The following is a 15056-nucleotide window of genomic DNA, read 5'->3' on the forward strand; positions in this document are numbered from 1 at the left end:
AAAATATTTGTCCTAATTGATGATATTTTTTAAAAGAACATCTAATCTGAAATGGGAAAATAGCTGTAACAAAGCATTGGAGAAATGCCTTTGCTTTTAAGACAGTGTTCATTATTGTTTGGCATTACAGTTTTTCTGTTATTTTAAAAGCTTTCAAATGACAGAAAAAAAGGAAAAAGATAGCAGAGTTATATACCTATTGTACGTATTTAAAATGAAGATTTGCCATGTTTGCTTTGATCTTTTTTAGAAAGAAATAAAATACTTCAGAGACAATCCAAGTTCCTTTTGTACCTCTCCCTTTTCCCATTTCCCACTTTTCTACTCTCATACCCCAGAAATAACCTTTCCTATAATTGGTGTTATATTTCTTTATTATTATTTTAACACTCTTACTGTATTTTGTATGTCCTTAATAATATATAGAAATGCTTGTTTTTACAACTTCTTTTCATGCAACATTCTTTTCATGTAAGAATGTGGTTTATTCTTATATTCATTATGGTATCATTTTATTAGGGAAATATCACAATGTGTTATTTTTATTTTAGTTTTGTTAGCAGTGTGACCTTTCCAGTTAACATGCATATTAATTATATAAATAACATAATATGTGTCTTTCGAATGTTTTTATCCCCAGGCTCCTGAGGTTATTATGTCTCAACATTATGATGCTAAAGCAGACTTGTGGAGCATAGGAACAGTGATATATCAATGCCTAGTTGGAAAACCACCTTTTCAGGTAGCTTGACTTTTTTCTTATGTGCTCAGTTTTGGGTTCTCATTTTGCGGTTGCCTTTGACTTATAAAATGGGGAATACTTTGAAAGTAGTGTTTTTGGTTCCTTTAAGACTTATTTTGATTTTGTTACAGGCAAAAACTGCTGTGACCCAGAACATCTTTTGCTTTTCCTTTTTTGTCTGCTTTTCCTTTGCAGTTGGACTGAGCATGAAGCATGTTATGTTTTCCAGGGTAGTGGTAACTAGTGAGGGTCAGAATTAACAACCTGGAAGAAAATGGATGTCAGCGCTTCCTGCTTAGCCTGGCTTTCAGATCTTAGACTCCAAGTGGGGGCTAGGGCTGGTCTGAGAAGATCACTGGAAACTGTGTCTCCAGGTGTCTATTGCTGTTACTGCTGAGTGAGAGAGAGTTAATTGTTTAGGCTTTATGGAAATTATTTTGGGTCTGTCTCCTTTTCCTCTTTTTCTCTAACATCCTGTCCAAAGGGAGCTGCTTGTTGCTATGCAGAGACTGAAAAGTAGTAATCCCTTGAAGGTCCTAAGGTAAAGTATACCTTGATTTTACATAATAAAAACGAACCTGTTGGGTAAGCTTTGAATGGAGAGAGGTTCTTAACCTTCAGAATAGTGGTTCTGAACCTTTTCTAAGTTTCAAGCGTCTCGGAGAGTCCGACCTCAGAAAAGCTACATTATGCCCAGATATGTGTAATTTGCATATAATTTCAGAGATTTTCTAAGTTCCTGGTGCCCCCCTATTGCTCCTTCAGCAATCCATGGCTTTTAAGTTCAGAATCTGTGTTCTATAGCAAGAATATGGGCATCAGTCATATGATTTGGAATTTTTGCCCCTGTTATTTAGGAAATTAAACCTTTTCTTCTTCTTCTTCTTCTTCTTCTTCTTTTTTTTTTTTAAACAGGCCAATAGCCCTCAAGACCTAAGGATGTTTTATGAAAAAAATAGGAGCTTAATGCCTAGGTATGTGTTTTGATTATAGTGGGTTTTACTATTTGTGAATACAGTGTTATTTATTTGAACTCTGTGTTTTATGTATTTCTATTATTGGATCATTTGTTATAACAGGAAATTAGAAAATTACTAGTGCATCATAGATGCCTGTGTGGTGGTGTACCAATATCTTTGTTTTTAAAAATGTAAAGTATATTTAAAAGAAAAAACAAAGTTATATAAGTGTTCTTTGGGAGAAGGAGATACAAACAGAATAAATGTACATGAAGTAGAAAGTAAATTCCCCCTAGGCCTTCCCCTGCTTTCAAGGGATAAGTCTGCTGTGTATCTTTCTAAATAATTTTTCGTGCAAGGTCTTTTTACATGTTTGAGTCTTGATTATGTATATGTTTATATACACACACGGCTCAATACAAATTGCATCATGTTTTCTTTGCAAAATGTTCTGCAACTTTTTTTACTCTGTAGTATAGCATAGACATTGTTCAGCAGCTATTGCATTCTTGTAAATGGCTACATAGTCTCATAGTTACATTTATCATGTTTAATCAGATCCTGGTTTTCATTCTGTGGTTATAACAAACAGACTTTAGTAGAAAGCAAGAGCACTAGAGCAGGGAGAGAGAGAGAGAAAGAGGTGAGCGTTGGAGGGGGATATATTTGTGCATTCTTTAGGACTCTTAGAAATGGAATTGTTGGACTGACTAGACCGAAAGGCATTTTCTGCAAATTGGCTGTTTGTATTTACATAGCAGAGTGCTCCTTTTCCCACATTTTTACCAAGATGGCATGTTATCAGACTCGATGCCTCACAAATCAGGGAGGATTAATTAGGTATTAATTTAATTAATAGAGAACTCTATAGCAACTATTAGTGCCAGTTTGAAGTTCTTTTAAACTCCAGATTGTGTGCCTGCAAAGTGCTTTATTCATTCAATGCAGATATGTGAAATTGCATATATCTTTTCATTTCCCATATTGAAGGCAAAAGTCATGTAGTTAATATACATAAACTCACCACTTAGGTTGTTTTTTTCCCCTTTCCCTCAGCATTCCCAGAGAGACATCACCTTATTTGGCTAATCTCCTTTTGGGTTTACTTCAGAGAAACCAAAAAGACAGAATGGACTTTGGTAAGTAATATTTTCAAATTTTACATACTTTGTAATTTTATTTCTGTGTATTCTGAAAATTTTTAATAAAAGGACACTGTGGCGGTTTCAGGAGAAAATTAAAGTCAGTTTTACTTTCCTTTTTATCTGTCTTTTTTCTTTCACTTCTTTTGTAAATATTTATTGAGTGCTCAATATGTTCTAGGTATGGGGAATAGAGTAATCAACAAAATCCCTGTTCTCATGATGTATATATTCTAGTGGGGGAAAGACACAAACAAATTAAAAATTGTAATGATCTGCTTATAGTACTATGGAAAAAAATTAAAGGAGGAAGAGAAATGGGGGTTTTTGGGGGTTGAAATTTTAAATAAGATAGTCAGTGAAGACCTTTCTGAGAAAGTGACATTTGAACAAAGACTTGATTGACAGATGGTTAGAGAGTGAGCAAGCCATATGGATATCTATGGGAAATGCTTTTCGGGCAGAGTGGATAGTCAGTACAAATGCCTAGAGCTAAGAACATGCCATGTATGCAGTTAAAGACTTGCGCTTTTGCTTAAAGTATGATGGGGAACCATTGGAGGATGTCGAACAAAGGAATAATGTATCTAATGTTTTTAAAAGGATCAGTCCGGTTGCTTGTTGAGAACAGACTGGTGAGGGATAGTGGGAGATAGAGGGAAGAAGCTGGGTTACTAATCAGGAGACAACAGCAACAGAGGTGGTGAGAAATTGTTGAATTCTGGCTATTTTCGGAGGTAAGAGCAATAGTATTTACGGATGAATTGGATGTGGGGTGTGAGAAAAGTGAAGACTCGAAGATGACTCCATGATTTTTGGCCTGAGCAACTGAAAGGATGGAGTTGTCAGTTACAGAGATGGGAAAGATCATGAGGATAAAGCAGGCTGTAGGGGCAAGATTAGTTTAGGTTAGACATGTTAAATTTACGATGGCCATTTGACATCTAAGTGCAGATGGTATCAGAGGAGAGGTATAGGGGGAAATATTTAGGAAAAGATCTGAGAAGAAAGAATGGAGGAGAAACACCCCAGAATCCTGGTAGAAAAGTCCCTAACCTCAAACGATGGGTTTAGGCAGCCAGGGACAGGCATCTCTTTTTATGGCTACTCTTGTGAACATGTGCTCTGTGGTAGCTTGGCTTATACCATTGCTTTACAAGAGCAGGCTATGGGCGCCTCTTGGAGGCCACAGCTTCTGTCCTAGAATTTTAGATTCTTAAGGTGGAAGCTCATATCATTGCTTTTGAACCTTTTGTAATACAAGCATTTACAGCTAAAAATTTTCCTCTAAGTACTTTAATGTATCACAATCTATTTTCAAATACTATTTTACCACTTCACGTGTAATGAAAACTTGGAATACTTAATAATGTAGGGGTTACCCGGTTCTTGAAGATTTTGAGAGAACATTTATCCTTGAAACTGGCTCTCAGTTCCTCTTTGGGGGATAGTTTGTTAACTCATTCTTATCACTCTTATGTAAAAACAGCAAGACTTGAACATGTCAGACCAGAAAACCCATAAAACATGTTTAATGAAAATACTCATCAAATCAACACTGATTTTCAAATTTTTAAGAAAAAAAAACCTGTTTGATTTGTTTCTATAGTAATAGTTGTAATAAAAATAGAAATTTGTAAAACTGTACTCTAGAATTTTGGTCCGTGAATGTATATTAATGGAAATCCACATAAGCTTCTGGATAAGACAGACTAGGGGTTCAATTCTAGTCCCTCAACTTACTAGCTTTTCGACATTGGAGAAGATGCATGGCCTTTATGTGCTATAATTTCCTTGTTTATAAAAAGAAGATAATACTTGTATAAAGTTTGTAAGGATTGAATGAGAAACTGGTATGTGAAACACTCAGTACATTGTCCTAGTAAATGTCCTCAGTAGATGATAGCTCTAGCTTCTGTATAGGGGGAAAGATAAAGTAGTCTGAATATATATTTTCTTAAGTTTTATAAAATTGGAATTAAACTTCTGTTCATGTAGTTGGTAAATATTTTTATCTTTAAGAGGGAGAAATTAAGCTGAGGGTTGTTCTGTAACCATGAGATCAACAGTGAAACAGCATACGCATGGATAATAGTTTTAAAATTATATATTATATTAAATATTTATATACTTTCCATGCCATAGCAATTGATTTAGAAGATGGTTTCAGAGTATTTGCATTCAGTCTCTCTAGTTTCTTTATTTATATCTTTTCTATCTGATCTCTATTATGTCCTTTGTAGTCAGCATTAAAAGTCTTACGTGTCAAACTAGAATTTATTGATATGTATATTAATTTTGTTCTAAAAAAGACTAAGATAGAAAATTTATGTTTCTCTTCAAAACCCTCCACATTTTCTTTCCTTAGCAAGTGTGATTGATATTTTACTTTGAGAAGCTTTGGGCATTAATTTCAATGAAACTCATGGGATCCTTCAGAGTTGAAGACAATTAAGACTAAACCTGAGTTAAGCTTATTTCTGATCTTGTATTATCAAATAAACTTCCATGTTGATACTGTGCTATTTTCTTGCCTATTGTGTGATACTTAATATCACACAAGTTGAAGATTTAATGATAAATGAGATTATCTTTGTGTGTTTTTAAAGAAATAGTGAAATGATTTACATACAGGAAATTAAAGAGTGTAAAATAATGAACTATCATTTATTCATCTATTTATCTAATTAGCGGGCTTATTGTTTAGCTTTTATTCTTGGTGGATAGTATAGAAATTAAATCAAATTAATAGCTTTTTTAAAAATGTGAAACTGGCTGCAGAAATAGTTCTTCTGCAATAGAAGAATAGAATTTATTGTACAAATCAGTTACCTGGATTTCCACTTAGGACAACAAACTTCCAGAGTTCAAAAATATGCTTAGCAAGGGATTGGTCACAGTACAGTACTCCATGGGGTTGTCTGCTTGAAGATGGCCCATACTAGAGAGCATGTCTACTTCATTTGCCTTAGGATGTGCTGTGTTGGTAATGGATGTTTTGAAAATTCACAATTTAAAATTGTTCATTGATTAAGAATTACTTATAATTTGATAATTTTATAGATGACTTACAAAAATAATATGCTTTTACATTTAAGGGAAATGGTGGCAACATAAAGAAGCTAATAGTAATTATTTATGATCTCAAAGATGTTATGTTGACTACATTGACAAGATTAACCTATCTGCTAGTCAACATCAGTTTAAAAGTTGCATTCTCATTTTTCATTACAGAAGCGTTTTTTAGTCATCCTTTCCTTGAGCAAGTTCCAATAAAAAAATGTGAGTAACCTCCTTCTTGCATTTTTACTGAAAAGTGAGTCCAGGCTTAGGGAAAAATTAGTATTTTGTATTACAAAAGTGATTTTTTACTGTGCTTCTCAAGATTTCATTGAGCTTTTCTTAAATACTATAGTTGCGTTTAATAACAGTTCTGTTTTTCGTTCCAAATCCAAGTTGAAATAGTTTTAATGCTGCATTTTTCATTTCATCCATGGGAGCTCTAAATAAGTAGATAAATGTGAATTTTTGGTGAACGCAAAGATGTAGTAGTGTTGACAGGCTTTTCTATTAGACAAGTCATGTAATGGAACTACAAAGTGGTGTTTCTCTTCATCTGTGTTTCTTCTTGCAGCCTGCCCAGTTCCGGTGCCCGTGTATGCTGGCTCTGTCTCTGGAAGCTCCTGTGGCAGCTCTCCACCTTGTCGTTTTGCCTCTCCACCAGTAAGTTATAGTTTTATGAAAAATAATTGCAGAGTTAGTGCTATTGCATTTGTTTACAGAGTGCAAATATATCGTGGATATTCTTTATGTATAGTGTTTACTAATGCAGCTGAGGCTTAAGGAAAGAGCATTATTGTTGTGTCAAATGGACCTATATTTAGACCTCTCCCTTTATTTAGCTGTGTATGCTTCAGCAAGAAATGTTACCTCTCTGAGCTGCTTTCCTTTGAACAGCTACTCTCACCTTTTCATGCCCTGTGGGTTGGGAAGGATGGCACTTACAGAGAGTACGTCTTACAGGTGGATAGGTAATACATATTTTATCTGAATGTCACAAACAGTTTGGATATTTATCATACATAGAATTTCCAGTGGTGGAGGAGTGACCCTTGAGTCAGGTTCCACTGACTTTAGATTTTCTTAATCGTGTTTACTGGCCCTGTAAAAGATTGTTCTACAGGTTGTTCCATTTCAACCTCTTCCTCTCGCTGAGGTTCCCAAGCCATTTCCTCTGTCTTCCCTCCAGTCTAAGTGCTTGTTCCTGAGGACTTCTGGTCACTTCTGGTCACTACTTCTTCCCACTTTACTCCCCCAGGGTCTTATTTTACTCTCTTGTCTACTTTTCTATACTGACCCTTCCCCCTCAATCTCTGTTGCAGTCTGAGAGGATTGTAACGTTGAGGCTTTTCTAGAAACTGAAGGTCGAAGGGCTCTTGTGTCAGCTATTGTATTTTCCAGATTAGTTTGGCAACATGAGTTTCTTGAATTCTGCTGGCAAAAGGGTGGGGGAGCCACAAAAGGAGGTGATTATATATTAGCAGGTTAAGGCCATCAGAGGTTTAAAGTATGGGGCTTGGGAGCTTCCACAACCCTTACTTGCCATGTTAACTAGGACAGGTAACTTTATCTCTCTGAGCCTGTTTCTCATATGTAAAGTAGTATAATTTACCTACTTCATGGGGTTTTAAATGGATAAATGGAACAAAGAGCACTTACTACAGTGCCTGACACACAAATACTCAGAAGGTGGCAACTGCTATTATTATTTTCCAGTGAAACTTAATTGCCCATAACTAAAGCAGATGCTAATCATCCTATTGCAAGCAGACAATTCTTAAAACTGGGGAAGAGCAGAATGGACTGCTGACAGGAGGAGTGAGGAGATGCAGGAGGGAGAGAGGAGGCATATTTAGATGCTAAAAACTTTGGTGGAAAAATATTTTTAGAAGGCCTTTATTAAAAGCTAATGCCTGGAGCGAAAATAAAAAGAAAGCTAGGGAATAAAAGGAGAGCAGGAACATTTCTGTATATTTTCCAGTTAGTGAGATTAAAAAATGGCAGGTTTTACAGGCCTTGCTTTTAAAAATGTCTGCCAAATGTAAGATGATATTATACATGTATTTCCTTTCTTCCTAGGGCTGGAGTGAACTCTTACTGAGAGTTAATACACACAGGCGTACACATATAACATTCTTTTTAAAAAATATTTTCATAGAAATATGCAGCTGCTACAGAGAAATCCTTGAAAGTCAAAAATATTTTAAAAAACATAGCAAATCCAAATCATTCTTTTAGTTATGATACCGGCTATAGGTTAAATGCTATTTAGATAATATCTCTTAAATATCAATTTATTGATTTCATGACATTTATCAGATGCCTACTTTGTGTGAGGTTCTGGTTGACACTAATGAATGGTTTGACCAGATCTCTTACATTAAAGGGTTTTTAATTTAATTGTGTGGTGAAGAGGAAAATAAGTCAATCACTCTTAGAAGCATGTGTGTATATATCTTTATTACCTGTGGGAATGTGGACGAGGAGTATGAAATCAGGCCAAGAACTAAGGAATGCTGCTCAGAAGAGGACATTGAGCTGAGGTTTGAAGAGTTAGCAAGGTAATTTAGTAAAAGTATGGTATTTTAGGCAGATAACTCTCCATTCATGAAGTCATGGAAGCATGACCCACTGAAGGAACTCTGTAGCTCTCCATGGCCACTTAAATTTAAATTTGTTAGAATTAAATGAAATTTAAAATTCAGTTTCTTAGTCATACTAGTCATATTTCAAGTGCTCAGTAGCCATATATAGCCAATGGCTACCATACTGGACAGCTCAGATATAGAACTTTTCCATAATTGCAAGAAGTTCTATTGGACAAGGCTTCTCTAAGTAGTTCAGTCTGGTGAATGTAGAGAACATTGGTAGTATAGTGGAGATAAAGCTAGAGAGGTAGGGAGAGGCTGTATCTTGACAATTGGGGCACTGAGCAAAGGAGTTCAAACTTTATCCTTAAAGTTGTAGTGAGTCATTTGATTTTAAGTGAAGGTGTGATATGATCCACTCTGTGTTTTAGCTAGATTCTTCCAAAAGCAGGGTGGAAGACTAGGTTGGAGACAAGTAGAGAGTAGAGAGGTTTCTCTACTAGAGGAAACAGAATAACCCAAGACTGTTGCAACTTTTTTTTGTTTTTTGTTTTGTTGAGAATGAGAGCCTGAACTAAGGTGGCAGTAGGAAAGGAGAAGGGAGAAGGGGGCGGGGGAAGCAGGTGAGAGAAAGATAAAAAGAGTTTGCAGAGCTTGAAGATTGCTTGAACTTAGAACTTAAGGAAGAGGGAAACCTTGATGGCACTGAATGGATGGATGATGATAAGGCACTCAGTATGGGAGCATGCTTTGGAGTATAAAGGTGATGAGTTAGGGTTGTACAGGCAAGTGAGCAGAGGGGTCTAGAACTCATGGGAGAGAATCTGGGCAGAGTAAGAGAGTAAGAGTGGTCACTGGGGTGTGTATAAAAAGTGTGAGGAATAGAGTTTCCAGGGTAGCACCTTGGAGAATTTCTCACTCTACTCCTCTCATTTAAGGGGCAAATGAGAAGCTAGTACCCACAAAAGAGACTAAGAATTAGAAGGAAAAGCAAGAGAGCAGGGTCCCTGAATAAGGGGGTAGAGTGTCAAGAAAAGAATGGTCCACAGCGCAGGCACAGCAGAGAATACAAGGATCTTAGAGAATAGAGAAAGTGTCCACAAGAACTTGGCAATGGGAGTTATTGGTAAGCTTAATAAAGGCAATTGGAAGGTTGGAAGCGGAAAATCAATTATGGTGGGTTATGGAATACGTGGAAGGTGAGAAATTTGAGTCAGTGAAGTTTGATAATTTCAAGAAATATTTGTTAAGAAGCAAGAGAAAATGGTAATTGAGAAGGTTTTAGGGATTTGAGATTTGAGAAAATTAAATGTGTTTATGTACAAAGAAGGAAAAAGCCAGAATAAAGAGAGGGTGAAAGTGTCAGGAGCAGAGGGAGTTGATCTAGATCCTTGAAGAGGTAGAAAGAAATGGAATTAAAACACAGGTAGAGATATAGCTTTGAATGTATGAAGCATCTCTTCCACCAAGATAGTTGTAGATGCAGATAATTTTATAAATAGCAGAGGAAGAAATTCAGAAAGTTTCTGCCTAAACACTGGAAATAAGTAGACATACTTAGAATCACATCTCAACTTGACTGCTTTTTAGTTTTGTGATCTTAGGCAAGTTTTCTAATCTTCTGAGTTTTGTTCATTTAAAAATGAAATGGATTTCAGAACAGGGCTAAAGTTAGATAATACGTGGAAAGCTCTTAACAGTGGTTGATGTTCAGTAGTTAGTCTTTTTAATTTCCCCTCCCTTTAAAACCTGGATACATGAGTTCTCTTCAAAAAGTGATAAGGAGATTTTATGTCATGTGTACACCTCTCACGAAAAGAAGTGATTGAGATTTGAGACTGATTTCATTGCACAGTGACATTCAAAGAAGCACCAGCAGTGAACTGGGTGTTTTAAGACAGGTTTATGTAGTACTTTTTTTTAAAATAGAAACAAAATTTAAATGGGATAATGGGGACTTAACACAATACATAGTAATTTATGAGTTTATTGTTTAGAAAACCATTGTATAATTGAGACATTAGAGTTGTCACTAGAGGCCTTGAACTAGGTTAAGTGCCAAAAGATAGCTACTTACACCTATTTGTTTAAATGCATTTACATGCTTTTCTTCTCTTCTTGTCCTATCTCCCACAAAACATCTCTTTCCTCTCTGAAAGAAAAATAAAAGGAATACACCCACACCTGTAAGGTTTTCCAAATCTTTCTTTCTGTGAGTGTTAATAAATCTCTAGGCTACAATGCCGTTATCCTTATTGACTTGTTTACTTTTTTACATAATATGGTCTCTTGCTTTCCTGTTTATAATGTTTTCTTCGTTAGAGATTTAAAACTTTGTGTGAGTAGTACAGGATGTCATTTAAGTCTCTGGACATTTTTTAGTCATTAAGTGAACAATTACTGAGTATCTGGTTTGCTAGGCCGTGAGCTGAAACTGGGGATGTTGAGATGATCAAAACTCAACTTCTCAAAAATTTCAGGAGAGGCAGACAGATACATGTGATAAGTGGCATGAAATGTTTTTCAATATTAGTTTTGGAAAATATTTAAGAAGTCTTTATCCAAAGAGATTATTTTTTTTGAAATTTTAGATGGAATTGAACTTCATGTCCACTTTTATGAAAAAAAATATTCTTTAGTCTAATGGCTACTCTGACTTGCACTTTGTTATTAGGCCAGTTTTAATTTTATGTTGTTAATTTCAGTCCCTTCCAGATATACAGCATATTCAGGAAGAGAATTTATCCTCCCCACCGTTGGGTCCTCCCAACTATCTACAAGTGTCCAAAGATTCTGCCAGTACTAGTAGCAAGAACTCTTCTTGTGACACGGATGACTTTGTTTTGGTTCCACACAACATCTCGTCAGACCACTCATGTGAGAATCTTTTCTACTTGTACATGTTCTATTTCCTAATTTACTTGATTAGTGTTTTTTGTTTGTTTGTTTTAAAACCTTTATATAATGCTCTTTTGCGTCGGGCCCCTTTTCAAATGGGCATTTTATTTAGTTGTTGAATTCTCAACCTTTCTAAATCCTGCTCAGTCACCTTCTATAAAACAATAACTTTGGATTCTGAAGGTAGATGAAAACTTTATAAGAAATGACATCAAATTCAATTCTGTTTGTATCTAAATAAATGTAGAAGTCAGCAAAATGAGAGAAATTAAATTGAGATAAAAGAATTAAAGGAAGACCTCTTTTGAGAAAAACCTAAGAGTCAAAGGAGTCTTAAAACAATGTGGATATCTTTCAGAAGATAATGGCATAAGTTCAGGAATGAGTTTCATAAATACACTGGAAAAAATTTATAAAGGGAGATGAATCTAAGTTGAACCGAAGGAATACTGAAGGTTACCAGAAAACCCACAAAAAAGAGAACTTAGAAAAACCATTTAAAAAGAAGGAACTATGGGTTTGGTTATGAAGGAATAAGATCAGAAAAGCCAGAAATTTGATTACTTTAATAATTAAATAATATCAAAATGACTGCGTGCGGGTACAGATGGTTGGAGAAGTTTGTATCAAGAGGTCTATTTACAATGACGTTTTAAACCCTCAAAGTTTTACATCTTTAAAAAAAAAGAGGTCTATTTAGTTGTTTAGCAAATACTTATTTAATAGCTGCTTATGGTAGGCACCGTGCTAGTTGTTGAGAAGGCGATAATCCCTTCAGGATTTATTGGTTAGAGAGGGAAAACATGGACACCACAGCAGTAGTAGGTGGCAGTTTATGATCAGTGCTATGAAAACTGGTAGTTACCTTTAAAAATCTTCTAGTACAGTGGTTTTATTTCATTAAAAAAAGTAATTCAGACTTTTAAAATTATGAAATATTTCAAACAAAATAATTCAGTAGATACTCATATTACCTACTGTGCTAATTTTACTTATTTCAACATTTTACCATATTTGTTTTAGATGTCTTTTATTTATTTTATTGTTATTCATTCTTTCTCTTTCTTTCTTTTTCTTTCTTTCTTTCTTTCTTTCTTTCTTTCTGCTTTCTTTCTTTTCTTTTTTTTCTTTTCTTTCGTCTTTTTAAAAGATATAAAATGCTGTAGATACAGCTAAAGTCTCTTTCCTCATTCTTCTCTTGTCAGAGATATATTCCTGTAAATAGTTTTATACTTCTACATATGCCTGCGTGCATAAATAACATACAGTATTTTTGTTTTGTTACAGTTTTAAGTAAATGCTATATAGAATGTTTCTGCAGTTTGCTTTTTACTCATATTTTTGTTTTGTATCTAAATACATATCTAGATGTGTATCTAATTGGTTTTAATATCTGGATTTTCTAGTACAACTAAACCACAGTTTATCCATTTCCCTGTTGATGGTTACTTGGATTATTTCTGGCTTTTCACTATTTGAAATGTATTTTAACAGATATCCTTGTGCCAGAATTTCTTTCAAGTGGATACTCTAAATATGTACAGCTTCAGCTCTATAAAATACTGGTGCAGACAAGTTGTAAGCAACTAATAGTCTGCTATGCTGCCAAATGTTATAATGGTACCTTGTAAAGATTTTTTAAATTATTTTTTTCATATTTAACTTTACCTGGAATTCATTTGTGTGGTTGGAATAAGGTAGAGATCTATCAGTTATGCCAGCATTATTTATCGAATATTCTGTCCTTCTCTATTGATGTACAGTTCCAAATTTGTCATATCAGGTTTATATATGTGATTGGGTTTGTTTTAAGGTTTTTTATTCTATTCATTGGTCTATTTGTCTATATTATCATTTTTAAATGCTTGTATGTCTGTGTGAAATGGGGATGGAGGGTAATGGTAGAGAGCATCCTAATATTCTTGGGAATCACCCTGGCTATTCTTGGCCCCTTTTCCCCCTATATGGTTTAATTTCAGCTTGACAAATATTACTTGGAGATTTTGATGGGAATTGCATTGATTCTCGAAGACCTATTCAGGGACAGTTAGAATCTTTACAATATTGTATTGTCTACACAAGAATGTTTGGTGTGTTTTTCCACTTTATTTAGGTTTCTTTAATGTGTTTCGATACACATTTATACTTTTCTGCATAAAGGATATTCATATCTTTTATTCTAGTTACTTTCTTTACTACTTGGGTAAATACTGCCTTAAAAAATGTTTTTTTCAAAACTGCTCTTGTTGAGGTCTTTGTACTACCAAGGGGTCAGTTCTTAGTCCTCCTATTTTTGATATATCCACAGCATTTGTTATAGTTGACCACCCTTTTTTAATTATTAAAAATTTGTTATTATGAAATATATCATACATGTAAGATATTTTTTTGAAAGATTTGATTTTTTTAGAGCAGTTTTAGGTTTATAACAAAATTGAGAGTATAGTACAGAGATTTCTCATATATCTTCTATCCCCATATATGCGTAGTCTTCATCATTATCAATATCCCTCACCACAGGGGTACATTTATTACCAAGGATGAACCTACACTGACACATTACCATCCCCCAAACTTCATAGTTTAGAGTTCATTCTTGGCAAAGTACTTTTTGTGGGGTTGGACAAATGTATAATGACAAATATCCATCATTATAATATCATACAGAGCATTTTCACTGCCCTAAAAATCCTGTTCTCTACCTACTCGTCTCTCCCCACCTAACCCCTGGAAACCACTTGTCTTTTTATTGTCTCTATAGTTTTGCCTTTTTCAGAATGTCATATAGTTGGAATTAATCAGTTTGTAGCCCTTTCAAATGGGCTTCTTTCACTTAGCAATATACATTTAAGATTCCTCCATATCTTTTCATGGGCTGATAGCTCACTTCTTTTTAGTGCTGAATAATATTCTCTTGTTCGGATGTACCACGATTTACTCATTCACCTATTGAAGAATGTCTTGATTGCTTCCAAGTTTTGGCAGTTATGAATAAAGCTACTATAAACATCCTTGTGCAAGTTTTTGTGTAGATATTAGTGTTCAACTTTTGGGTAAATACCAAAGAGCATGATTGCTGAATGGGATGGTAAGATTATGTGTAGTTTTGTAAGAAACCATCAAAGTGGCTGTACCATTTTGTATGCCTACTGTTATTGAATGGGAGTTTCTGTTGTTTCACATCCTTACCACCATTGAGTGTTGTCAGTGTTCCAGATTTTGGCTATTCTGATAGATGTGTAGTGGTATCTTGTTATTTTAACTTGCATTTTTCTAATGACATATAATGTTCAGCATCTTTTCATATGTTTATTCACCATCCATATAAGTGAGGTGTTGGTTGAGATCTTTGGCCTATTTATTAATCAGATTGTTATCTTACTGTTAAGTTTTAAGAGTTCTTTGTATATTTTGAATAATAGTCCTTTATTAGCTATATTTTTTGGAAATATTTTTGTCCAGCCTATGGCTTGTCTTCCACTTCTCTTGATATTATCTTTCACAGAATAGTTGTTTTTAGTTTTAATGATGTCCAGCTTTTTAATTAATTTATTTCTTTAATGACTCATGTCATTTGTGTTGGCATCATGATACTCAAGGTCATTTAGGTTTTCTCCTATGTTATCTCCTAGGAGTTACATAGTTTTTGTTTTACATTTTTGTCTGT

General features: G+C 34.6%; 1 protein-coding gene across 2 annotated transcripts in view; it reads left to right on the forward strand.

Moving 5' to 3' along the window:
- ULK2 (unc-51 like autophagy activating kinase 2) overlaps nucleotides 1–15056 on the forward strand; it is a 96499-nt gene that overhangs the window by 31394 nt on the left and 50049 nt on the right. For both annotated transcript variants that reach the window (XM_039847474.1, XM_039847475.1), the window contains exons 8-13: nucleotides 641–742; nucleotides 1658–1716; nucleotides 2758–2840; nucleotides 6078–6125; nucleotides 6478–6566; nucleotides 11197–11368. In XM_039847474.1, coding sequence (XP_039703408.1) covers nucleotides 641–742; nucleotides 1658–1716; nucleotides 2758–2840; nucleotides 6078–6125; nucleotides 6478–6566; nucleotides 11197–11368 — 553 coding nt within the window. The remainder of the gene's footprint in view (nucleotides 1–640; nucleotides 743–1657; nucleotides 1717–2757; nucleotides 2841–6077; nucleotides 6126–6477; nucleotides 6567–11196; nucleotides 11369–15056) is intronic.

This window comes from Pteropus medius, unplaced genomic scaffold (genome assembly GCF_902729225.1).
Source record: "Pteropus medius unplaced genomic scaffold, Ma_sr-lr_union100, whole genome shotgun sequence".
NCBI lineage: Eukaryota > Metazoa > Chordata > Mammalia > Chiroptera > Pteropodidae > Pteropus > Pteropus medius.